This window comes from Panulirus ornatus, chromosome 15 (assembly GCF_036320965.1).
Source record: "Panulirus ornatus isolate Po-2019 chromosome 15, ASM3632096v1, whole genome shotgun sequence".
In the NCBI taxonomy this organism is placed as follows: Eukaryota; Metazoa; Arthropoda; class Malacostraca; order Decapoda; family Palinuridae; genus Panulirus; species Panulirus ornatus.
Window position 1 is genome coordinate 11,289,790 of NC_092238.1, and position 27,994 is coordinate 11,317,783.

General features: G+C 41.8%; 1 protein-coding gene across 24 annotated transcripts in view; it reads left to right on the plus strand.

Annotated features, from left to right (window-relative positions):
• The window catches only part of LOC139753727 (uncharacterized), a 1,039,260-nt gene that overhangs the window by 442,712 nt on the left and 568,554 nt on the right, over window positions 1-27,994 (plus strand). For 23 of the 24 annotated variants that reach the window (XM_071670490.1, XM_071670488.1, XM_071670497.1 and 20 more), the window contains one exon: window positions 20,052-20,168. In XM_071670490.1, coding sequence (XP_071526591.1) covers window positions 20,052-20,168 — 117 coding nt within the window. Of the gene's footprint in view, window positions 1-20,051; window positions 20,169-27,994 lie in introns of those variants that run through there. The other variant, XM_071670505.1, reaches the window with a different exon arrangement.

Below are 27,994 nucleotides of genomic sequence, written 5' to 3' on the forward strand. Positions count from 1 at the left end.
TTTGGAAGTTAGCCTGGGACACTTTACAAGTTGGACAGCTTTCGACTCAGCTCTGCCAAGAAAGGATATAGAGCTAGAACAGCCCCAGATGTGAGAGCAGTACTGCATGTAAAGACGAATTAATCCTTTGTATAAACGGAGTAACTGTTCCGAAGTAAAGAAGTTTCGTCATCTAAACAGGACACCCAGATTTTTAGTCAGACTTGGCTATTCCCGTAAATACAGGGTTTCCATGAAATAGTGGATGTTACAGTAATGCCAAATATGTTCATTGTGCTCAGAGGTGGAATTACAGAACCGTCAAAGGAGAGACGGGAGTTGTGAGGACTTATAGTTGGGTAGAAACTGGGTATTAGAGACATTAAATTTAACTAGGTTACGTGTGTGTGTGTGTCGGGGGGGGGGGGGGGTCTTCTTCTTTGGTAGGATGATAGATATATGAGCTTATGTTGATTTCATCTCGTTTCAAGTCCAAGTTGATTTTGTTCTTTCCGTATGATTTTTGAAGACTACTCGCAAGTGGATCTGATGGTTACATACGCTTCGAGTTAACATAAAGTTGGAGCGGAGATACTCCCGGCCGGGTCTTGGTGCTAGCCCTTGAACTCATAATGACCTCATCCTTGATTTAATTCCCGCTCCTTCTCTCGAGGCAGTAGTTCAAAGTTGAATCATATCTCTTTGTTGTCAAGGAATCCATCATGCAACTTATAGCATATTATTTTATAGGCAGTACTTATGAATTTTATGATCCAACTGACAAAATATGATTTTCACCTTTATTACGTTTTTAGTGAAAGTGAAGACCATTATAATCCATCTGGAAAAGTAGCTCCTTGGGTATGATGGCCTTAACCTTAAGCCTAACTCGGTGACCCTTGGGTTTGATAGCGTCACCTTTGACCTGATCACTACCCACTGGATCTTTAGCCATACACTTCCTATCTCGTCTTCACCCTCCACTCCATCACCCACCGCTTCATTGTTTTCTTTGAAACCTGGGCCACTTGATATACCACCATCCACATCACCAAGCTTGTTTCCCAAGTACCAATAACACCTACGTGTCAGTGTTTGCTGGCTGGTCCCACTGAAGGCTCCGAGAAGCTGCGGCTATAACCACACTGAGTGGTATTCGTTGGTGTGGTGTCTGGTTTCGTGTCTTGTTATCATCAGGTGTGCTAAGCCACTGTATACAGTGAGGAGTAAGCTTGGTGAATATGTTATCCGGTTTCTTTATGTAGCATAATTGTTACTGTTTATGCCATTTTCAAAAGATTACCTTTACTAATTACAGGTCTCACGAAGTGCTAGTACATGGGGGAGGAAGCTCAGCAGCTGAGTGGTAGTTCAGTTATCAATGATGCGGTGTCAGTGACTGATTGTGGTGGTGGCGGTGGTGTGTCGCTTGCTCTCTAACCTGTCTGTTGTAGAGCTTTGCCCTACCTTCATTGTATCCTTGCTGAGGTTCGTCATACCCCGCGCACAGGATTTCTCACACGATGAAAGAAGAGCATTTAATATATATTAGTAAAGAAAGGTCCTTTTACGAAGAGAGGAATTCTAAGAAGTGATGTCACTTACGAGGCAAGAGGTAGTATTGCCTCAGGGCCTCTGCCAAGCCACAGGTGTTCTGTATTGGATTAGTTCCGCGGAGGGTTGCTCCCTGGACCTTGACCCTTGGATCACACACTTTGTAAGCAGTAATTTCGGTACTACCTTGGGTCAGTGCGCCTTGTGATGAACGTCACTGGGTGAATTAACGGAGTTTTATTTCCATTATGGGAGGTTGGACAAATTCTTCTGATTTTATTGCAGCATACAGTACAGTTATTAACCCGTGATGCATGACAGCTCCGCTGTACATCACCGCATTGACTGGGGTCAATTTGACCCCATCCAGTAGCTACTGTGCTAAAAAGTTTTTCTAAAAAAGCATTGCCTATTTAATATAATTCAGCGAGCCATCCATAGCTACGTACTAAGATGAATCCAAATGTGAGGGTGAATTTCTTCCCTAAAAAAGAAAAAATCCTTGTTTCAGCCCATGGATCAGGGTGTGATTTCCATCTCGAAGGCATATCACCGAAGGAGGATCTTCTGCAGGTCCTTAATGTTACAGAGGGGGAGGGTGCACTGATCAGGAAATTGTGGAAGAATTGCAACATCAGAGATGATGTGAACAACATCACATTGTCATGGGAGGAAATTAAACACACAACAATGAACAGTGTTTTAGTTAAGCCACAGCCCAAGTGTGTGCATGGTCTCTCAGGTTACGATTAGGAAGAAGCAGTGCCATAAATCCAACAGACAATTGCCTCTCATGCCAACAGTGTTGACTTTGAAGAAATTGCTGAACAAAATGTGATCGGTGTTGCTGGAGTCACTTTTTGAGGATGTGACTCATAAGGACTCGTGCAATTGAAAGCAGAAAAACTCCAAGAGTACCAGTACTGGTGCATCTCCTACCATGGCCAGAATCTCAATTAAGGATTTAGCAGAAGTGTTTAATTGTTTATGCAAAGCTGTGACCCTCTTTAATGACTTGGGACTCTTAACATGAATGTACCTTGGTGTTCACCAGAAAGCATGTAGATGCTTCACATACCCATAGAAAAGTTTATGAAAAAAAATAAAGGGAAAAGGTAGGCCATACAGCTGACGTTGGGTAACTTTTTCGAAAGATAAAGACTAACTTTTCCTCCACCCTCACCAGTTGAAACTTGCCGAATCAGATAATTCATTAAGCATCGTAAACAAGCTTGGACCCCTATCCCTTCAAGAAAATATTGCTCTGGCCCCATTCCACTTTAGCTCCGCCAGTTTTCATTTCCAGCATTCTCGGTAAATTGAAATAGATTTTGCCAGATTTACCAACAATATGGCAACAGTTGATTATTCAGGAAGTGTAAAGTATCTTATTAGAATATGGCATAGTGATGGTAATATGGTGTAGTGATGGTAAGCTTTTTGTGATTAGTCCATTTATAAGTATATTTTGGTCAGGAATGTGACCTCCCTTATAACATGGATTGTAATGTCTAAAGTCCAATGACAGATCGCCAGAGCAACAGATTTTCAGGAACATAACCTTCATTGCTATACAAGTGCCTGATGTACCACCACACATACAGTGGTATTTGTTACAAATCGTTGTCCTTTCTTTTCGGTTACACTTCTGTTGTGCAGTAATTTCTAATCCTTGTTCACACTGATTAACAAAGACTTAATGATACAGTATTCAAGTTGGGGCACACCAAGGAATTGTAAAGAAATAGGATTACTCTAATTTTTAGTCTTAATTTTGGATTATCTTTGTTATGACTTAAGGTTATTCTCGGTGTTTAATTTTATTACCAATTATATTACGCAAATATACCTCTTAAAAGTATCCATAATGTTCAAATGTTGATTACTGAAAGTATAATCATGATATATATATATATATATATATATATATATATATATATATATATATATATATATATATATATATATATATATATATATGTATTCCTCTTTCATTTCATGTTTGGCGGGGTGGCGGCGAGAATGGATGAAGGCAGTATGTATGAATATGTACATGTGTATATATGTATATGTGTGTATGTATATGTATGTATATGTTGAAATGTATAGGTATGTGTGTGGGTATTTATATTTATACATGTGTATGTGGGTGAGTTGGGCCATTCTTTCGTCTGTTTCCTTGCGTTACCTAGCTAATGCGGAAGACGCGTCAAAGTATAATGATTTATATTATCATGAGTCCACGGAGAAATGAAACACGATAGGAATATGCTTGATCACGCGCAAAATCGTAATCCTTTCCAATATATATATATATATATATATATATATATATATATATATATATATGTATTTATTTATTTATTTATTTATTTATTTATTATACTTTGTCGCTGTCTCCCGCGTTTGCGAGGTAGCCCAAGGAAACAGACGAAAGTTTCGCCCAACCCACCCACATACACATGTATATACATACACATCCACACACGCACATATACATACCTATACATCTCAACGTATCCATATATATACACACACCGACATATACATATATACACATGCACATAATTCATACTGTTTGCCCTTATTCATTCTCGTCGCCACCCCGCCACACATGAAATGAAAACCCCCTCCCCCCCGCATATGCGCGAGGTAGCGCTAGGAAAAGACAACAAAGGCCAAATTCGTTCACACTCAAGTCTCTAGCTGTCATGTATAATTCACCAAAACCACAGCTCCCTTTCCACATCCAGGCCCCACTAAACTTTCCATGGTTTACCCAGACGCTTCACATTCCCTGGTTCAATCCATTGACAGCACGTCCACCCCGGTATACCACATCGTTCCAATTCACTCTATTCCTTGCACGCCTTTCACCCTCCTGCATGTTCAGGCCCCGATCACTCCATCTTCCCACCTCCAATTTGGTCTACCACTTCTCGCTCCCTCCACCTCTGACACATATCTCCTCTTTGTTAATCTTTCCTCACTCATTCTCTCCATGTGACCAAACCATTTCAAAACACCCTCTTCTACTGTCTCAACCAAACTCTTTTTATTACCACACATCTCTCATACCCTTTCATTACTTACTAGATCAAACCACCTCACACCACCCACATATTGTCCTCAAACATCTCATTTCCAGTACATCCACCCTCCTCCACACAACTCTTATCTATAGCCCATGCCTTGCAACCATATAAAATTGTTGGAACCACTATTCCTTCAAACATACCCATTTTTGCTTTCCAAATAACGTTCTTGACTTCAACACATTTTTCAATGCTCCCAGAACTTTCGCCCCCTCCCCCACCCTATGATTCACTTCTGCTACCATGGTTCCATCCGCTGCCAAATCCGCTCCCAGATATCTAAAACACTTCACTTCCTCCAGTTTTTCTCCATTCAAACTTACCTCCCAATTGAGTTGTCCCTCAACCCTACTGTACCTAATAACCTTGCTCTTATTCACATTTCCTCTCAGTTTTCTTCTTTCACAAACTTTACCAAACTCCGTCACCAGCTTCTGCAGTTTCTCACCTGAATCAGCCACCAGCACTGTATCATCAGCGAACAAGAACTGACTCTTTTCCCAAGCTCTCTCATCCACAACAGACTTCATACTTGCCCCTCTTTCCAAAACTCTTGCATTCACCTCCCTAACAACCCCATCCATAAACAAATTAAACAACCATGGAGACATCACGCATCCCTTCTGCAAACCAACATTCACTGAGAACCAATCACTTTCCTCTCTTCCTACACGTACACATGCCTTACATCCTTGATAAAAACTTTTCACTGCTTCTAGCAATTTACTTCCCACACCATATATTCTTAATACCTTCCACAGGGCATCTCTATCAACTCTATCATATGCCTTCTCCAGATCAATAAATGCTACATACAAATCCATTTGCTTTTCTAAGTATTTCTCACATACATTCTTCAAAGCAAACACCTGAACCACACATCCTCTAGCACTTCTGAAACCACACTGCTCTTCCCCAATCTGATGCTCAGTACATGCCTTCACCCTCTCAATCAATACCCTCCCATATAATTTCCCAGGAATACTGAACAAACTTATACCTCTTGTAATTTGTGCACTCACTCTTATCCCCTTTGCCTTTGTACAATGGCACTATGCAAGCATTCCGCCAATCCTCAGGCACCTCACCATGAGTCATACGTACATTAAATAACCTTACCAACCAGTCAACAATACAATCACCCCTTTTTTAATAAATTCCACTGCAATACCATCCAAACCTGCTCTTGCCGGCTTTCATCTTCCGTAAAGCTTTTACTACCTCTTCTCTGTTTACCAAATCATTCTCCCTAACCCTCTCACTTTGCACACCACCTCGACCAAAACACCCTATATCTGCTACTCTATCATCAAACACATTCAACAAATCTTCAAAATACTCACGCCATCTTCTTACATCACTTCTTGTTATCACCTCCCCATCAGCCCCCTTCACTGATGTTCCCATTTGTTCCCTTGTCTTATGCGCTTTATTTACCTCTTCCAAAACATCTTTTTATTTTTATTCTTTTTTTTATTTTGCTTTGTCGCTCTCTCCCGCGTTAGCGAGGTAGCACAAGGAAACAGATGAATGAATGGCCCAACCCACCCACATACACATGTATATACATACACGTCCACGCACGCATATATACATACCTATACATCTCATTGTATACATAATATACACACACACAGACATATACATATATACACATGTACATAATTCATTTTTTTTTTTCTTTTTGCTTTGTCGCTGTCTCCCGCGTTTGCGAGGTAGCGTAAGGAAACAGACGAAAGAAATGGCCCAACCCACCCCCATACACATGTATAAACATACACGTCCACACACGCAAATATACATACCTACACAGCTTTCCATGGTTTACCCCAGACGCTTCACATGCCCTGATTCAATCCACTGACAGCACGTCAACCCAGGTATACCACATCGATCCAATTCACTCTATTCCTTGCCCTCCTTTCAGCCTCCTGCATGTTCAGGCCCCGATCACACAAAATCTTTTTCACTCCATCTTTCCACCTCCAATTTGGTCTCCCACTTCTAGTTCCCTCCACCTCCGACACATATATCCTCTTGGTCAATCTTTCCTCACTCATTCTCTCCATGTGCCCAAACCATTTCAAAACACCCTCTTCTGCTCTCTCAACCACGCTCTTTTTATTTCCACACATCTCTCTTACCCTTACATTACTTACTCGATCAAACCACCTCACACCACACATTGTCCTCAAACATCTCATTTCCAGCACATCCATCCTCCTGCACACAACTCTATCCATAGCCCACGCCTCGCAACCATACAACATTGTTGGAACCACTATTCCTTCAAACATACCCATTTTTGCTTTCCGAGATAATGTTCTCGACTTCCACACATTCTTCAAGGCTCCCAGGATTTTCGCCCCCTCCCCCACCCTATGATCCACTTCCGCTTCCATGGTTCCATCCGTTGCCAGATCCACTCCCAGATATCTAAAACACTTTACTTCCTCCAGTTTTTCTCCATTCAAACTTACCTCCCAATTGACTTGACCCTCAACCCTACTGTACCTAATAACCTTGCTCTTATTCACATTTACTCTTAACTTTCTTCTTTCACACACTTTACCAAACTCAGTCACCAGCTTCTGCAGTTTCTCACATGAATCAGCCACCAGCGCTGTATCACCAGCGAACAACAACTGACTCACTTCCCAAGCTCTCTCATCCCCAACAGACTTCATACTTGCCCCTCTTTCCAAAACTCTTGCATTCACCTCCCTAACAACCCCATCCATAAACAAATTAATCAACCATGGAGACATCACACACCCCTGCCGCAAACCTACATTCACTGAGAACCAATCACTTTCCTCACTTCCTACACGTACACATGCCTTACATCCTCGATAAAAACTTTTCACTGCTTCTAACAACTTGCCTCCCACACCATATAATCTTAATACCTTCACAGACCATCTCTATCAACTCTATCATATGCCTTCTCCAGATCCATAAATGCTACATACAAATCCATTTGCTTTTCTAAGTATTTCTCACATACATTCTTCAAAGCAAACACCTGATCCACACATCCTCTACCACTTCTGAAACCACACTGCTCTTCCCCAATCTGATGCTCTGTACATGCCTTCACCCTCTCAATCAATACCCTCCCATATAATTTACCAGGAATACTCAACAAACTTATACCTCTCTAATTTGAGCACTCACTCTTATCCCCTTTGCCTTTGTACAATGGAACTATGCACGCATTCCGCCAATCCTCAGGCACCTCACCATGAGTCATACATACATTAAATAACCTTACCAACCAGTCAATAATACAGTCACCCGCTTTTTTAATCAATTCCACTGCAGTACCATCCAAACCTGCTGCCTTGTCGGCTTTCATCTTCCGGAAAGCTTTCACTACCTCTTCTCTGTTTACCAAATCATTTTCCCTAACCCTCTCACTTTGCACACCACCTCGACCAAAACACCCTATATCTGCCACTCTATCATCAAACACATTCAATAAACCTTCAAAATACTCACTCCATCTCCTTCTCACATCACCACTTCTTGTTATCACCTCCCCATCAGCCCCCTTCACTGATGTTCCCATTTGTTCCTTGTCTTATGCGCTTTATTTACCTCTTCCAAAACATCTTTTTATTTTTATTCTTTTTTTTATTTTGCTTTGTCGCTCTCTCCCGCGTTAGCGAGGTAGCACAAGGAAACAGATGAATGAATGGCCCAACCCACCCACATACACATGTATATACATACACGTCCACGCACGCATATATACATACCTATACATCTCATTGTATACATAATATACACACACACAGACATATACATATATACACATGTACATAATTCATTTTTTTTTTCTTTTTGCTTTGTCGCTGTCTCCCGCGTTTGCGAGGTAGCGTAAGGAAACAGACGAAAGAAATGGCCCAACCCACCCCCATACACATGTATAAACATACACGTCCACACACGCAAATATACATACCTACACAGCTTTCCATGGTTTACCCCAGACGCTTCACATGCCCTGATTCAATCCACTGACAGCACGTCAACCCAGGTATACCACATCGATCCAATTCACTCTATTCCTTGCCCTCCTTTCAGCCTCCTGCATGTTCAGGCCCCGATCACACAAAATCTTTTTCACTCCATCTTTCCACCTCCAATTTGGTCTCCCACTTCTAGTTCCCTCCACCTCCGACACATAAATCCTCTTGGTCAATCTTTCCTCACTCATTCTCTCCATGTGCCCAAACCATTTCAAAACACCCTCTTCTGCTCTCTCAACCACGCTCTTTTTATTTCCACACATCTCTCTTACCCTTACATTACTTACTCGATCAAACCACCTCACACCACACATTGTCCTCAAACATCTCATTTCCAGCACATCCATCCTCCTGCGCACAACTCTATCCATAGCCCACGCCTCGCAACCATACAACATTGTTGGAACCACTATTCCTTCAAACATACCCATTTTTGCTTTCCGAGATAATGTTCTCGACTTCCACACATTCTTCAAGGCTCCCAGGATTTTCGCCCCCTCCCCCACCCTATGATCCACTTCCGCTTCCATGGTTCCATCCGTTGCCAGATCCACTCCCAGATATCTAAAACACTTTACTTCCTCCAGTTTTTCTCCATTCAAACTTACCTCCCAATTGACTTGACCCTCAACCCTACTGTACCTAATAACCTTGCTCTTATTCACATTTACTCTTAACTTTCTTCTTTCACACACTTTACCAAACTCAGTCACCAGCTTCTGCAGTTTCTCACATGAATCAGCCACCAGCGCTGTATCACCAGCGAACAACAACTGACTCACTTCCCAAGCTCTCTCATCCCCAACAGACTTCATACTTGCCCCTCTTTCCAAAACTCTTGCATTCACCTCCCTAACAACCCCATCCATAAACAAATTAATCAACCATGGAGACATCACACACCCCTGCCGCAAACCTACATTCACTGAGAACCAATCACTTTCCTCACTTCCTACACGTACACATGCCTTACATCCTCGATAAAAACTTTTCACTGCTTCTAACAACTTGCCTCCCACACCATATATTCTTAATACCTTTCACAGACCATCTCTATCAACTCTATCATATGCCTTCTCCAGATCCATAAATGCTACATACAAATCCATTTGCTTTTCTAAGTATTTCTCACATACATTCTTCAAAGCAAACACCTGATCCACACATCCTCTACCACTTCTGAAACCACACTGCTCTTCCCCAATCTGATGCTCTGTACATGCCTTCACCCTCTCAATCAATACCCTCCCATATAATTTACCAGGAATACTCAACAAACTTATACCTCTCTAATTTGAGCACTCACTCTTATCCCCTTTGCCTTTGTACAATGGAACTATGCACGCATTCCGCCAATCCTCAGGCACCTCACCATGAGTCATACATACATTAAATAACCTTACCAACCAGTCAATAATACAGTCACCCGCTTTTTTAATCAATTCCACTGCAGTACCATCCAAACCTGCTGCCTTGTCGGCTTTCATCTTCCGGAAAGCTTTCACTACCTCTTCTCTGTTTACCAAATCATTTTCCCTAACCCTCTCACTTTGCACACCACCTCGACCAAAACACCCTATATCTGCCACTCTATCATCAAACACATTCAATAAACCTTCAAAATACTCACTCCATCTCCTTCTCACATCACCACTACTTGTTATCACCTCCCCATTTGCGCCCTTCACTGAAGTTCCCATTTGTTTCCTTGTCTTACGCGCTTTATGTACCTCCTTCCAGAACATCTTTTTATTCTCCCTAAAATTTAATGATACTCTCTCACCCCAACTCTCATTTGCCCTCTTTTTCACCTCTTGCACCTTTCTCTTGACCTCCTGTCTCTTTCTTTTATACATCTCCCACTCAATTGCATTTTTTCCCTGCAAAAATCGTCCAAATGCCTCTCTCTACTCTTTCACTAATAATCTTACTTCTTCATCCCACCACTCATTACCCTTTCTAATCAACCCACCTCCCACTCTTCTCATGCCACAAGCATCTTTTGCGCAATCCATCACTGATTCCCTAAATACATCCCATTCCTCCCCCACTCCCCTTACTTCCATTGTTCTCACCTTTTTCCATTCTGTACTCAGTCTCTCCTGGTACTTCCTCACACAAGTCTCCTTCCCAAGCTCACTTACTCTCACCACCCTCTTCACCCCAACATTCACTCTTCTTTTCTGAAAACCCATACAAATCTTCACCTTAGCCTCCACAAGATAATGATCAGACATCCCTCCAGTTGCACCTCTCAGCACATTAACATCCAAAAGTCTCTCTTTCGCGCGCCTGTCAATTAACACGTAATCCAATAACGCTCTCTGGCCATCTCTCCTACTTACATACGTATACTTATTAAACCAGGTATACGTATACTTTTTAAACCAGGTATTCCCAATCACCAGTCCTTTTTCAGCACATATATCTACAAGCTCTTCACCATTTCCATTTACAACACTGAACACCCCATGTATACCAATTATTCATACTGTCTGCCTTTATTCATTCCCATCGCCACCTTGCCACACATGGAATAACAACCCCCTCCCCCCTCATGTGTGCGAGGTAGCGCTAGGAAAAGACAACAAAGGCCACATTCGTTCACACTCAGTCTCTAACTGTCATGTAATTATGCATCGAAACCACAGCTCTCTTTCCACATCCAGGCCCCACAGAACTTTCCATGGTTTACCCCAGACGCTTCACATTCCCTGGTTCAATCCATTAACAGCACATCAACCCCGGTATACCACATCGTTCCAATTCACTCTATCCCTTGCACGCCTTTCACCCTCCTGCATGTTCAGGCCCCGATCACTCAAAATCTTTTTCACTCCATCTTTCCACTTCCAATTTGGTCTCCCACTTCTCCTCGTTCCCTCCACCTCTGACACATATATCCTCTTGGTCAATCTTTCCTCACTCATTCTCTCCATGTGACCAAACCATTTAATGATACTCTCTCATCCTAACTCTCATTTGCCCTCTTTTTTGCCTCTTGTACCTTTCTCTTGACCTCCTGCCTCTTTCTTTTATACATTTCCCACTCATTTGCATTATTTCCCAGCAAAAATCGTCCAAATGCCTTTCTCTTCTCTTTCACTATTCATCTTACTTCATCCCACCACTCACTACCCTTTCTAATCTGCCCACCTCCCACGCTTCTCATGCCACACGCATCTTTTGCACAATCCATCACTGCTTCCCTAAATACATCCCATTCCTCCCCCACTCCCCTTACGTCCTTTGTTCTCGCCTTTTTCCATTCTGTACTCAGTCTCTCCTGTTACTTCCTCACACAAGTGTCTTTCCCAAGCTCACTTACTCTCACCACTCTCTTAACCCCAACATTCTCTCTTCTTTTCTGAAAACCTCTACAAATCTTCACCTTCGCCTCCACAAGATAATGATCAGATATCCCTCCAGTTGCATCTCTCAGCACATCAGCATCCAAAAGTCTCTCTTTTGCGCGCCTATCAATTAACATGTAATCCAATAATGCTCTCTGACCATCTTTCCTCCTTACATACATATACTTATGTATATCTCTCTTTTTAAACCAGGTATTCCCAATCGCCAGTCCTTTTTCAGCACATAAATCTACAAGCTCTTCACCATTTCCATTTACAACACTGAACACCCCATGTACACGAATTATTCCCTCAACTGCCATATTACTCATCTTTGCATTCAAATCACCCATCACAATAACCCGGTCTCATGCATCAAAAATATATATATATTTTCTTTTCTTTCAAACTATTCGCCATTTCTCGCATTAGCAAGGTAGCGCTAAGAACAGAGGACTGGGCCTTTGAGGGAATATCCTCACCTGGCCCCCTTCTCTGTTTCTTCTTTTGGAAAATTTAAAAAAAAACGAGAGGGGAGGATTTCCAGCCCCCCCGCTCCCTCCCCTTTTAGTCGCCTTCTACGACACGCAGGGAATACGTGGGAAGTATTCTTTCTCCCCAATCCCCAGGGATATATGTATATATCCCTGGGGATAGGGGAGAAAGAAAACTTTCCACACATTCCTCACGTGTCGTAGAAGGCGACTAAAGGGGACGGGAGCGGGGGGCTAGAAACCCTCCCCTCCTTGTATTTTAACTTTCTAAAACGGGAAACAGAAGAAGGAGTCATGCGGGGAGTGCTCATCCTCCTCGAAGGCTCAGATTGGGGTGTCTAAATGTGTGTGGATGTAACCAAGATGAGAAAAAAGGAGAGATAGGTAGTATGTTTGAGGAAAGGAAACTGGATGTTTTGGCTCTGAGTGAAATGGAGCTCAAGGGTAAAGGGGAAGAGTGGTTTGGGAATGTCTTGGGAGTAAAGTCAGGGGTTAGTGAGAGGACAAGAGCAAGGGAAGGAGTAGCACTACGCCTGAAACAGGAGTGGTGAGAGTATGTGATAGAGGGTAAGAAAGTAAACTCTAGATTGATATGGGTAAACTGAAAGTTGATGGAGAGAGATGTGTGATTATTCGTGCATATGCACCTGGGCATGAGAAGAAAGATCATGAGAGGCAAGTGTTTTGGGAGCAGCTGAATGAGTGTGTTAGTGGTTTTGATGCACGAGACTGGGTTATAGTGATGGGTGATTTGAATGCAAAGGTGAGTAATGTGGCAGTTGAGGGAATAATTGGTATACATGGGGTGTTCAGTGTTGTAAATGGAAATGGTGAAGAGCTTGTAGATTTATGTGCTGAAAAAGGACTGGTGATTGGGAATACCTGGTTTAAAAAGAGAGATATACATAAGTATACATATGTAAGTAGGAGAGATGGCCAGAGAGCGTTATTGGATTACGTGTTAATTGATAGGCGCGCAAAAGAGAGACTTTTGGATGTTAATGTGCTGAGAGGTGCAACTGGAGGGATGTCTGATCATTATCTTGTGGAGGCGAAGGTGAAGATTTGTAGAGGTTTTCAGAAAAGAAGAGAGAATGTTGGGGTGAAGAGAGTGGTGAGAGTAAGTGAGCTTGGGAAGGAGACTTGTGTGAGGAAGTACCAGGAGAGACTGAGTACAGAATGGAAAAAGGTGAGAACAAATTAGGTAAGGGGAGTGGGGGAGGAATGGGATGCATTTAGAGAAGCAGTGATGGCTTGCGCAAAAGATGCTTGTGGCATGAGAAGAGTGGGAGGTGGGCAGATTAGAAAGGGTAGTGAGTGGTGGGATGAAGAAGTAAGATTATTAGTGAAAGAGAAGAGAGAGGCATTTGGACGAGTTTTGCAGGGAAATGATGGAAATGAGTGGGAGATGTATAAAAGAAAGAGACAGGAGGTCAAGAGAAAGGTGCAAGAGGTGAAAAAGAGGGCAAATGAGAGTTGGGCCGAAAGAGTATCATTAGATTTTAGGGAGAATAAAAAGATGTTTTGGAAGTGCGTAAGACAAGGGAACAAATGGGAACTTCAGTGAAGGGTGCTAATGGGGAGGTGATAACAAGTAGTGGTGATGTGAGAAGGAGGTGGAGTGAGTATTGTGAAGTTTTGTTGAATGTGTTTGATGATAGAGTGGCAGATATAGGGTGTTTTGGTCGAGGTGATGTGCAGAGTGAGAGGGTTAGGGAAAATGATTTGGTAAACAGAGAAGAGGTAGTAAAAGCTTTGCGGAAGATGAAAGCCGGCAAGGCAGCGGGTTTGGATGGTATTCCAGTGGAATTTATAAAAAAAGGTGGTGACTGTGTTGTTGACTGGTTGGTAAGGTTATTTAATGTATGTAGGATTCATGGTGAGGTGCCTGAGGATTGGCGGAATGCTTGCATAGTGCCATTGTACAGAGGCAAAGGGGACAAAGGTGAGTGCTCAAATTACAGAGGTATAAGTTTGTTGAGTATTCCTTGTAAATCATATCAGAGGGTATTGATTGAGAGGGTGAAGGCATGTACAGATCATCAGATTGGGGAAGAGCAGTGTGGTTTCAGAAGTGGTAGAGGATGTGTGGATCAGGTGTTTGCTTTGAGGAATGTATGTGAGAAATACTTAGAAAAGGAGATGGATTTGTATGTAGTATTTATGGATCAGGAGAAGGCATATGATAAGAGTTGATAGAGTTGCTCTGTGGAAGGTATTAAGAATATATGGTGTGGGAGGCAAGTTTTTAGAAGCAGTGAAAAGTTTCTATAGAGGATGTAAGGCATGTGTACATGTAAGAAGAGAGGAAAGTGATTGGTTCTCAGTGAATGTAGGTTTGTGGCAGGGGTGTGTGATGTCCCCATGATTGTTTAATTTGTTAATGGATGGGGTTGTTAGGGAGGTGAATGCAAGAGTTTTGGAAAGAGGAGCAAGTATGCAGTCTGTTGTGGATGAGAGAGCTTGGGAAGTGAGCCAGTTGTTGTTCGCTGATGATACAGCGCTGGTGGCTGATTCACGTGAGAAACTGCAAAAGCTGGTGACTGAGTTTGGTAAAGTGTGTGAAAGAAGAAAGTTGAGAGTAAATAAGAATAAGAGCAAGGTTATTAGGTACAGTAGGGTTGAGGGTCAAGTCCATTGGGAGGTAAGTTTGAATGGAGAAAAACTGGAGGAAGTGAAGTGTTTTAGATATCTGGGATTGGATTTGGCAGCGGATGGAACCATGGAAGCGGAAGTGAATCATAGGGTGGGGGAGGGGCGAAAATTCTGGGAGCCTTGAAGAATGTGTGGAAGTCTAAAACATTATCTTGGAAAGCAAAAATGGGTATGTTTGAAAGAATAGTGGTTCCAACAATGTTGTATGGTTGCGAGGTGTGGGCTATGGATACAGTTGTGCGGAGGAGGGTGGATGTACTGGAAATGAGATGTTTGAGGACAATATGTGGTGTGAGGTGGTTTGATCGAGTAATTAATGATAGGGTAATAAAAAGAGTGTGGTTGAGAGAGCAGAAGAGGGTGTTTTGAAATGGTTTGGTCACATAGAGAGAATGAGTGAGGAAAGATTGACCAAGAAGATATATGTGTCAGAGTTGGAGGGAACAAGGAGAAGTGGGAGACCAAATTGGAGGTGGAAAGATGGAGTGAAAAAGATTTTGAGTGATCGTGGCCTGAACATGCAGGAGGGTGAAAGGCGTGCAAGGAATGAGTGAATTGGAACAATGTGGTATACCGGGGTGGACGTGCTGTCAGTGGATTGAACCAGGGCATGTGAAGCGTCTGGGGTAAACCATGGAAAGTTTTGTGGGTCCTGGATGTGGAAAGGGAGCTGTGGTTTCGGTGCATTATTACATGACAGCTAGAGACTGAGTGTGAACGAATGGGGCCTTTGTTGTCTTTTCCTAGCACTACCTCGCACACATGAGGGGGGAGGGGGTTGTTATTTCATGTGTGGCGAGGTGGCGATGGGAATGAATAAAGGCAGACAGTATGAATTATGTACATGTGTATATATTTATATGTCTGTGTGTGTGTATATATATGTATACGTTGAGATGTATAGGTATGTATATTTGCGTGTGTGGACGTGTATGTATATACATGAGTATGTGGGAGGGTTGGGCTATTCTTTCGTCTGTTTCCTTGCGCTACAAAGCAAAATAAAAATAAAAAAAATATATATATGGAGGGATGTCAGATCATTAGCATGTGAAGGTGAAGATTTGTATAGGTTTTCAGAAAAGAAGAATGTTGGGGTGAAGAGCGTGGTGAGAGTAAGTGAGCTTAGATAGGAAACTTGTGTGAGGAAGTACCAGGCGAGATTGAGTGAAGAATGGCAAAAGATGTGAGCAAATGACATAAGGGAAGTGGGGAGGAATGGAATGTATTTAGGGAAGCAGTGATGGCTTGCACAAAAGATGCTTGTGACATGATAAAGGTGGGAGGTGGGCAGATTAGAAAGGGTAGTGAGTGGTTGGATGAAGGAGGAAGATTGTTAGTGAAAGAGAAGAGAGAGGCGTTTGGACGATTTGTGTAGTGAAGTAGTGCATATGACTGGGAGATGTATAAAAGAAAGCAGGAGAAGGTAAAGAAAAAATTTAAAAGAGATGAAAAAGAGGGCAAATGAGAGGTGAGGTGAGAGTATCATTAGATTTTAGGGAGAAGGAAAAGATGTTTTGGAAGGAGGTAAATGAAATGCATAAGACAAGAGAACAAATGGGAACATGGGTGAAGGGGGCAAATGGGGAGGTAATAACAAGTAGTGATGAAGTGAGGAGATGGAGTGAGTATTTTGAAGGTTTGTTGAATGTGTGATGATAGAGTGGCAGATATAGGGTGTTATGGTCGAGGTGGTGTGCAAAGTGAGAGGGTCAGGGAGAATGGTTTGGTAAATGGTGAAGAGGTAGTGAAAGCTTTGTGGAAGTTTGGATGGGATGGTTAGGGAGGTGAATGCAAAAGTTTTGGAAAGAGGAGCAAGTATGCAGTCTTTTGTGGATGAGAGGGCTTGGGAAGCGAGTCAGTTGTTATTCGCTGATGATACAACCCTGGCGGCTGATTCAAGTGAGAAACTGAATTTGTTAAAATGTGTGAAAGAAGAAAACTGAGAGGAAATGTGAATAAGAGGAAGTTATTACATTCAGTAGGGTTGAGGGACAAGTTAATTGGAAGGTAAATTTGAGTGGAGAAAAACTGGAGGAAGTAAAGTGTTTTAGATATCTGGGAGTAGATTTAGCTGCGGATGGAACCATGGAAGTGGAAGTGAGTCACAGGGTTGGGGAGGGGGCAAAGGTTCTGGGAGCGTTGACCAGTGTGTAGAAGGTGAGAACGTTATTTCTGAGAGCAAAATAGGGTATGTGTGAAGGAATACTGGATCCAATAATTATATATGGTTGCTAGGCATATGTCGAGGTGGCGACAGGAATGGATGAAGGCAGCAAGTATGAATATGTGCATGTGTATACATTTATATGTCTGTATGTATATTTATGTATATGTTGAAATGTATAGGTAGGTATATGTGCGTGTGTGTGTGGGCGATTATGTATATACATGTGTATGTGGGTGGGTTGAGCCATTCTTCTGTTTCCTTGCGCTACTTTGCGCACACTGGAAATGGCGATTAAGTATATATATATATATATATATATATATATATTATCCCTGGGGATAGGGGAGAAAGAATACTTCCCACGTATTCCCTGTGTGTCGTAGAAGGCGACTAAAAGGGGAGGGAGCAGGGGGCTGGAAATCCTCCCCTCTCAATTTTTTTTAATTTTCCAAAAGAAGGAACAGAGAAGGGGGCCAGGTGAGGATATTCCCTCAGTGGCCCAGTTCTCTGTTCTTAACGCTACCTCGCTAACGCGGGAAATGGCAAATAGTTTGAAAAAAAAAATATATATATATATATATATATATATATATATATATATATATATATATATATATATATATATTTTTTTTTTTTTTTTTTCATACTATTCGCCATTTCCCGCATTTGCGAGGTAGCGTTAAGAACAGAGGACTGGGCCTTAGAGGGAAAATCCTCACCTGTCCCCCTTCTCTGTTCCTTCTTTTGGAAAATTAAAAAAAAACGAGAGGGGAGGATTTCCAGCCACCCACTCCCTCCCCTTTTAGTCGCCTTCTACAACACGCAGGGAATACGTGGGAAGTATTCTTTCTCCCCTATCCCCAGGGATAAATATTTATATATATACGAATAAAGTGTATATGAACGCGCACCTTCAAAGAACATACAAAGCTCCAACAGCCAGGATCGAACCTGGGACCCCTTGTGGAAGAGGCAGGCATGCTAACCGTTAGGCTAAGGGACTGTATAATAGGAAACAACTATTCGAAATACTAAGTACTCGAATACCCTTCGTCTCACAATGGTGAGCAACAGGGTCTATCGGTTGTTTCCGAACAGAACACATAGCCAGCTGATAGCGTTTTACCGAACCTGACTGTACAACGCGGAGTTATATGAATACGAATAAAGTGTATATGAACACGCACCTTCATAGAACATACAAAGCTCCAACAGCCAGGATCGAACCTGTGACCCCTTGTGCAAGAGGCAGGCATGCTAACCGCTAGGCTAAGGGACTGTATAATAGGAAATAACTTCGAAATACTAAGTACTGGAGTACCCTTCGTCTCACAATTGTGAGCAACGGGGTCTTTCGGTTGTTTCCGAACAGAACACATAGCCAGCTGATAGCGTTTTACCGAACCTGACTGTACAACGCGGAGTTATATGAATACGAATAAAGTGTATATGAACGCGCACCTTCATAGAACATACAAAGCTCCAACAGCCAGGTCAAACCTGGGACCCCTTGTGCAAGAGGCAGGCATGCTAACCGCTAGGCTAAGGGACTGTATAATAGGAAATAACTATTCGAAATACTAAGTACTCGAATACCCTTCGTCTCACAATGGTGAGCAACGGGGTCTATCGGTTGTTTCTGAACAGAACACATAGCCAGCTGATAGCGTTTTACCGAACCTGACTGTACAACGCGGAGTTATATGAATACGAATAAAGTGTATATGAACGCGCACCTTCATAGAACATACAAAGCTCCAACAGCCAGGATCGAACCTGGGACCCCTTGTGCAAGAGGCAGGCATGCTAACCGCTAGGCTAAGGGACTGTATAATAGTTCAAGTAGTTGGGGCCTTTGAGGGAATATTCTCACCTGGCCCCCTTCTCTGTTCCTTCTTTTGGAAAACTAAAAAAAGAATAATGAGAGGGGAGGATTTCCGGCCTCCTGCTCCCTCCCCTTTTAGTTGCCTTTTACGACACGCAGGGAATACGTGGGAAGTATTCTTTCTCCCCTATCCCCAGGGAGGGATATATATATATATATATATATATATATATATATATATTTTTTTTTTTTTTTTTTTTTTTTCATACTATTCGCCATTTCCCGCGTTTGCGAGGTAGCGTTAAGAACAGAGGACTGGGCCTTAGAGGGAAAATCCTCACCTGGCCCCCTTCTCTGTTCCTTCTTTTGGAAAATCAAAAAAAAAAAACGAGAGGGGAGGATTTCCAGCCACCCGCTCCCTCCCCTTTTAGTCGCCTTCTACGACACGCAGGGAATACGTGGGAAGTATTCTTTCTCCCCTATCCCCCAGGGATAATATATATATATATATATATATATATATATATATATATATATATTTTTTTTTTTTTTTTTTTTTCATACTATTCGCTACTTCCCGCGATAGCGAGGTAGCGTTAAGAACAGAGGATTGGGCCTTTGAGGGAATATCCTCACCTGGCCCTCTTCTCTGTTCCTTCTTTTGGAAAATTAAAAAAAAAAAAAAAAAATATATATATATATATATATATATATATATATATATATATATATATATATATATATATATATATATATATATACACAGGCTGTTATGTGGGTTTGCATTGTTGTGAATGATTATATTTTTCCTTTCTTGTCTCATATTCTGTCATACTCTTGAGTGGATTATTGTGTATCAGCTTGTGTGATGAATAATATTTCTGTTTTCCAGATCCAGCGCATCAAGGCGGCGGAGGGGGCGGGGGAAGGCGCGGTGCAGCAGGGTGAGGTGTCCTCCTCCAAGCCCACACTCCTCCCCACCCAGCGGCTCGGCCCTTTATTCCTCGAGGTAACTAACCTTATTGCCCTTTGACACAGACACTCATACCAAGTACTCAGCCAGCCTCACCTTTCTCATGGCCTACGCTAATTTAACGACGTAACTCACCTGTCCTGTCGCTCATGGTTTCATAACTTGGTCTTCCTCTCCTTGCATGCCTCATACCGCCATAACCTAGCATACCACATCTTTCATATGGCCCACACCTTAACTTAGCCTACCTTACCTTTCATCAGCCCTTTTCTCCTGAACATAGCCCAGTAAACTTTCATCTGGCCCATGCCTCCTAAAGTTGGTTTACATCTCCTTTATTCTAGTCCTTACTACCTAAACTTGCCTTATCTTTCTTCTGCCCCATACCAAGTCTGATCTGCAGCAAACCATAGTAACCTACTCTGTATTGCCTTGCATATGACTTGCATAACTGTACCCTGAACTGTATTACTTTCATCAGCCCACATTACCTTAGCTTGGCTTACTTCGCCTTTCTCCTAACTCACACTGCCCGAACTTGGTTTACCCTACTTTTGGGTTAGCTCATAGCATGTTTTCATGCTTGCACTTGTGCTTGCTCATCTGCTCCATTTCTGTTTAAAAATCAGAACTTATCATTCTTCCTAGAAACGTGTCGGTACATCTCATCTCAAAGAAGTATGACTGTTCTAACCCCTATAACTGTTGTCTAGTTGCTTTGACAGCTGCTATTTCCAAATTCTGAATCCCTCCTTAACTCTCATATCCTCAGACGTCGTGAGTCTCACATTCTCCCCTCTGATCACCAGTAATGGCTTCCATAAAAACGAGATTCCTTTGGTGATATTCTTTCTTTTCTTTCTAATGTCTTGTCATCATCCTGAAAGATTTTGTTTGAATTCTGTGTAGTAAACCTTGATATATAAAAAGCTTTTAACAGGGTTTGGCATCGGGGTTTCATCTCTTAACCTCCTTTCTTTTGGCTTCCTCCAATCACTTTGCTCCCTCATATCTAGTTTCCTCTGTGCCAATCTGTCTCCTTAGTTGTTGATGGATCACCCTTTTCTCCATTAACTGCGGTGTTCCTCAAGGCTCTGCCCTGTCACCTACACTTTTTCCCTTTTTATGAACAATTTCCTTTCTTTGCAAATAACCAAATGCACTTATATGCTGACAACTCAACACTGCATTCTCCATATCTTCCATATCCTTTTCTTGTACGATCTTCATCTCGTCTCTGCACGTTTTTCTCAGGAAACTTAGACAGGGTATCTCATTAGAGTAGACACAATGTGGATAAGTTCAATGCCTGGCAAGACAGTTTCTGCCCTTATCTATATCGAGAACTCCTCCCAACTTTCCTCTCTCGCTTGAAGGATCTGTAATTCCACCTCATGACTCTTTGAACATATTTGGTATTGCTGTAACATTCACTCTGTCTTGGAAACCCCTCATTAGGAATAGCCAAGTCAACCTCTTAAGAAACTGGGAGTCCCATGTATATGTCGAAATTCTTTTCTTCAAAACAGTTGCTCCGTTTATACAAAGGATTGATCAGTCCTTGTATGAAGTGCTGCTTTCACATCTGTGGTGGTTATAGCTCTCCATTCTTACTTTACGGAGTTGAATTGGAAGCAATCGATTTATTATTGCTCCAAGACCAACTTCAAAACTTGATCCACTTGCCCTATGCTGCAGTGTTGTTTGATATTCCCTTTTCTATACGTATAACTTTGGTTTTTGCCCCAGAACTGGCTGCTTATGTGCCCCCACCACTCGCTAGACCACACAGTATTGAACAAGCTACTGCTGCATCACATCATATCTGTGTGGCTATGTATATATGTATATATTGTATATATGTATATATTTTTCTTTCTTTCAAACTATTCGCCATTTCCCGCATTAGCAAGGTAGCGTTAAGAACAGAGGACTGGGCCTTTGAGGGAATATCCTCACCTGACCCCCCTTCTCTGTTCCTTCTTTTGGAAAAAGAAAAAGAAAAAAAAAAAACAAGAGGGGAGGATTCCCAGCACCCCCACTCCCATATGTATATATATATGTATATATATATATATATATATATGGAAACTTCAGTGAAGGGGGCTAATGGGGAGGTGATAACAAGTAGTGGTGATGTGAGAAGGAGATGGAGTGAGTATTTTGAAGGTTTGTTGAATGTGTTTGATGATAGAGTGGCAGATATAGGGTGTTTTGGTTGAGGTTGTGTGCAAAGTGAGAGGGTTAGGGAAAATGATTTGGTAAACAGAGAAGAGGTAGTAAAAGCTTTGCAGAAGATGAAAGCCGGCAAGGCAGCAGGTTTGGATGGTATTGCAGTGGAATTTATTAAAAAAGGGGTGACTGTATTGTTGACTGGCTGGTAAGGTTATTTAATGTATGTATGATTCATGGTGAGGTGCCTGAGGATTTGCGGAATGCTTGCATAGTGCCATTGTACAAAGGCAAAGGGGATAAGAGTAAGTGCTCAAATTACAGAGGTATAAGTTTGTTGAGTATTCCTGGTAAATTATATGGGAGGGTATTGATTAAGAGGATGAAGGCATGTACAGAGCATCAGATTGGGGAAGAGCAGTGTGGTTTCAGAAGTGGTAGAAGATGTGTGGATCAGGTGTTTGCTTTGAAAAATGTCATGAGAAATACTTAGAAAAGCAAATGGATTTGTATGTAGCATTTATGGATCTGGAGAAGGCATAGGATAGAGTTGATAGAGATGCTCTATGGAAGGTATTAAGAATATATGGTGTGGGAGGCAAGTTGTTAGAAGCAGTGAAAAGAATGTCATGAGAAATACTTAGAAAAGCAAATGGATTTGTATGTAGCATTTATGGATCTGGAGAAGGCATAGGATAGAGTTGATAGAGATGCTCTGTGGAAGGTTAGCATCTCTATTAACTCTATCATATGCCTTCTCCAGATCCATAAATGCTACATACAAATCCATTTGCTTTTCTAAGTATTTCTCACATACATTCTTCAAAGCAAACACCTGATCCACACATCCTCTACCACTTCTGAAACCACACTGCTCTTCCCCAATCTGATGCTCTGTACATGCTTTCACCCTCTCAATCAATACCCTCCCATATAATTTACCAGGAATACTCAACAAACTTATACCTATGTAATTTGAGCACTCACTCTTATCCCCTTTGCCTTTGTACAATGGCACTATGCACGCATTCCGCCAATCCTCAGGCACCTCACCATGAGTCACATACATTGAATAACCTTACCAACCAGTCAATAATACAGTCACCCCCTTTTTTAATAAATTCCACTGCAATACCATCCAAACCTGCTGCCTTGCCGGCTTTCATCTTCGGCAAAGCTTTTACTACCTCTTCTCTGTTTACCAAATCATTTTCCCTAACCCTCTCACTTTGCACACCACCTCGACCAAAACACCCTATATCTGCCACTCTATCATCAAACACATTCAACAAACCTTCAAAATACTCACCCATCTCCTTCTCACATCACCACTACTTGTTATCACCTCCCCATTTGCGCCTTTCACTGAAGTTCCCATTTGCTACCTTGTCTTACGCACTTTATTTACCTCCTTCCAGAACATCTTTTTATTCTCCCTAAAATTTAATGATACTCTCTCACCCCAACTCTCATTTGCCCTCTTTTTCACCTCTTGCACCTTTCTCTTGACCTCCTGTCTCTTTCTTTTATACATCTCCCACTCAATTGCATTTTTTCCCTGCAAAAATCGTCCAAATGCCTCTCTCTTCTCTTTCACTAATAATCTTACTTCTTCATCCCACCACTCACTACCCTTTCTAATCAACCCACCTCCCACTCTTCTCATGCCACAAGCATCTTTTGTGCAATCCATCACTGATTCCCTAAATACATCCCATTCCTCCCCCACTCCCCTTACTTCCATTGTTCTCACCTTTTTCCATTCTGTACTCAGTCTCTCCTGGTACTTCCTCACACAAGTCTCCTTCCCAAGCTCACTTACTCTCACCACCCTCTTCACCCCAACATTCACTCTTCTTTTCTGAAAACCCATACAAATCTTCACCTTAGCCTCCACAAGATAATGATCAGACATCCCTCCAGTTGCACCTCTGAGCACATTAACATCCAAAAGTCTCTCTTTCGCACGCCTGTCAATTAACACGTAATCCAATAACGCTCTCTGGCCATCTCTCCTACTTACATATGTATACTTATGTATATCTTGCTTTTTAAACCAGGTATTCCCAATCACCAGTCCTTTTTCAGCACATAAATCTACAAGCTCTTCACCATTTCCATTTACAACACTGAACACCCCATGTATACCAATTATTCCCTAACTGCCACATTACTCACCTTTGCATTCAAATCACCCATCACTATAACCCGGTCTCGTGCATCAAAACCACTAACACATATATATATATATTTATTTAATTATTTTCCTTTGTCGCTGTCTCCCGCGTTAGCGAGGTAGCGCAAGGAAACAGACGAAAGAATGGCCCAACCAGCACACATAGACATGTATATACATACACGTCCACACACACCAATATACATACCTATACATCTCAATGTACACATATATATACACGCACAGACATATACATGTATACACATGTACATAATTCATACTGTCTGCTTTTATTTGTTCCCATCGCCACCTCACCACACATGGAATAACAACCCCCCTCTCCCCTCATGTGTGCGAGGTAGCGCTAGGAAAGACACCAAAGGCCCCATTCATTCACACTCAGTCTCTAGCTCCCTTTCCGGTGTATATATATATATTTTTTTTTTCTTTTTTTTTTTTGCTTTGTCGCTGTCTCCCGCGTTTGCGAGGTAGCGCAAGGAAACAGACGAAAGAAATGGCCCAACCCACCCCCATACACATGTATATACATACGTCCACACACGCAAATATACATACCTACACAGCTTTCCATGGTTTACCCCAGACGCTTCACATGCCCTGGTTCAATCCACTGACAGCACGTCAACCCCGGTATACCACATCAATCCAATTCACTCTATTCCTTGCCCTCCTTTCACCCTCCTGCATGTTCAGGCCCCGATCACACAAAATCTTTTTCACTCCATCTTTCCACCTCCAATTTGGTCTCCCACTTCTCGTTCCCTCCACCTCCGACACATATATCCTCTTGGTCAATCTTTCCTCACTCATTCTCTCCATGTGCCCAAACCATTTCAAAACACCCTCTTCTGCTCTCTCAACCACGCTCTTTTTATTTCCACACCACGCCTCGCAACCATACAACATTGTTGGAACCACTATTCCTTCAAACATACCCATTTTTCTTTCCGAGATAATGTTCTCGACTTCCACACATTCTTCAAGGGTCCCAGGATTTTTGCCCCCTCCCCCACCCTATGATTCACTTCCGCTTCCATGGTTCCATCCGCTGCCAGATCCACTCCCAGATATCTAAAACACTTTACTTCCTCTAATTTTTCTCCATTCAAACTTACCTCCCAATTGACTTGACCCTCAACCGTACTGTACCTTGCTCTTATTCACATTTACTCTTAACTTTCTTCTTTCACACACTTTACCAAACTCAGTCACCAGCTTCTGCAGTTTCTCACATGAATCAGCCACCAGTGCTGTATCATGTGCGAACAACAACTGACTCACTTCCCAAGCTCTCTCATCCACAACAGACTTCATACTTGCCCCTCTTTCCAAAACTCTTGCATTCACCTCCCTAACAACCCCATCCATAAACAAATTAAACAACCATGGAGACATCACACACCCCTGCCGCAAACCTACATTCACTGAGAACCAATCACTTTCCTCTCTTCCTACACGTACACATGCCTTACATCCTCGATGAAAACTTTTCACTGCTTCTAGCAACTTGCCTCCCACACCATATAATCTTAATACCTTCCACAGAGCATCTCTATCAACTCTATCATATGCCTTCTCCAGATCCATAAATGCTACATACAAATCCATTTGCTTTTCTAAGTATTTCTCACATACATTCTTCAAAGCAAGCACGTGATCCACACATCCTCTACCACTTCTGAAACCACACTGCTCTTCCCCAATCTGATGCTCTGTACATGCCTTCACTCTCTCAATCAATACCCTCCCATATGATTTACCAGGAATACTCAACAAACTTATTCCTCTGTAATTTGAGCACTCACTCTTATCCCCTTTGCCTTTGTACAATGGCACTATGCAAGCATTCTGCCAATCCTCAGGCACCTCACCATGAGTCATACATACATTAAATAACCTTACCAACCAGTCAACAATACAGTCACCCCCTTTTTTAATAGATTCCACTGCAATACCATCCAAACCTGCTGCCTTGCCAGGAATAATTGGTATACATGGGGTGTTCGGTGTTGTAAATGGAAATGGTGAAGAGCTTGTAGATTTATGTGCTGAAAAAGGACTGGTGATTGGGAATACCTGGTTTAAAAAGCGAGATATACATAAGTATACGTATGTAAGTAGGAAAGATGGTCAGAGAGCGTTATTGGATTACATGTTAATTGACAGGCGCGCGAAAGAGAGACTTTTGGATGTTAATGTGCTGAGAGGTGCAACTGGAGGGATGTCTGATCATTATCTTGTGGAGGCTAAGGTGAAGATTTGTATGGGTTTTCAGAAAAGAAGAGTGAATGTTGGGGTGAAGAGGGTGGTGAGAGTAAGTGAGCTTGGGAAGGAGACTTGTGTGAGGAAGTACCAGGAGAGACTGAGTACAGAATGGAAAAAGGTGAGAACAATGGAAGTAAGGGGAGTGGGGGAGGAATGGGATGTATTTATCGAATCAGTGGTGGATTGCGCAATAGATGCTTGTGGCATGAGAAGCGTGGGAGATGGGTTAATTAGAAAGGGTAGTGAGTGGTGGGATGAAGAAGTAAGATTATTATTGAAAGAGAAGAGAGAGGCATTTGGACGATTTTTGCAGGGAAGAAATGCAATTGAGTGGGAGATATATAAAAGAAAGAGACAGGAGGTCAAGAGAAAGGTGCAAGAGGTGAAAAAGAGGGCAAATGAGAGTTGGGGTGAGAGAATATCATTAAATTTTAGGGAGAATAAAAAGATGTTCTGGAAGGAGGTAAATAAAGTGCGTAAGACAAGGGAGCAAATGGGAACTTTAGTGAAGGGCGCTAATGGGGAGGTGATAACAAGTAGTGGTGATGTGAGAAGGAGATGGAGTGAGTATTTTGAAGGTTTGTTGAATGTGTTTGATGATAGAGTGGCAGATATAGGGTGTTTTGGTCGAGGTGGTGTGCAAAGTGAGAGGGTTAGGGAAAATGATTTGGTAAACAGAGAAGAGGTAGTAAAAGCTTTGCGGAAGATATATATATATATATATATATATATATATATATATATATATATATATATATATATATATATATATATATATATATGTATGTATATATATATATATATATATATATATATATATATATATATATATATATATATATATATATATATATATATATATATTTTCTTTTTAAACTATTCGCCATTTCCCGCGTTAGCGAGGTAGCGCTAAGAACAGAGGACTGGGCCTTTTTTGGAATGTCCTCACCTGGCCCCATCTGTTCCTTCTTTTGGAAAATTTAAAAAAAAAACGAGAGGAGGGGAGGATTTCCAGCCCCCTGCTCCATATATATATATATATATATATATATATATATATATATATATATATATATATATATATATATATATATATATTTATATATATATACATACGTTGAAATGTATAGTTATGTATATGTGCGTTTGTGGATGTGTATGTATATACATGTGTATGTGGGTGGGTTGGGCCATTCTTTCATCTGTTTCCTTGTGCTGCCTCGTTAAT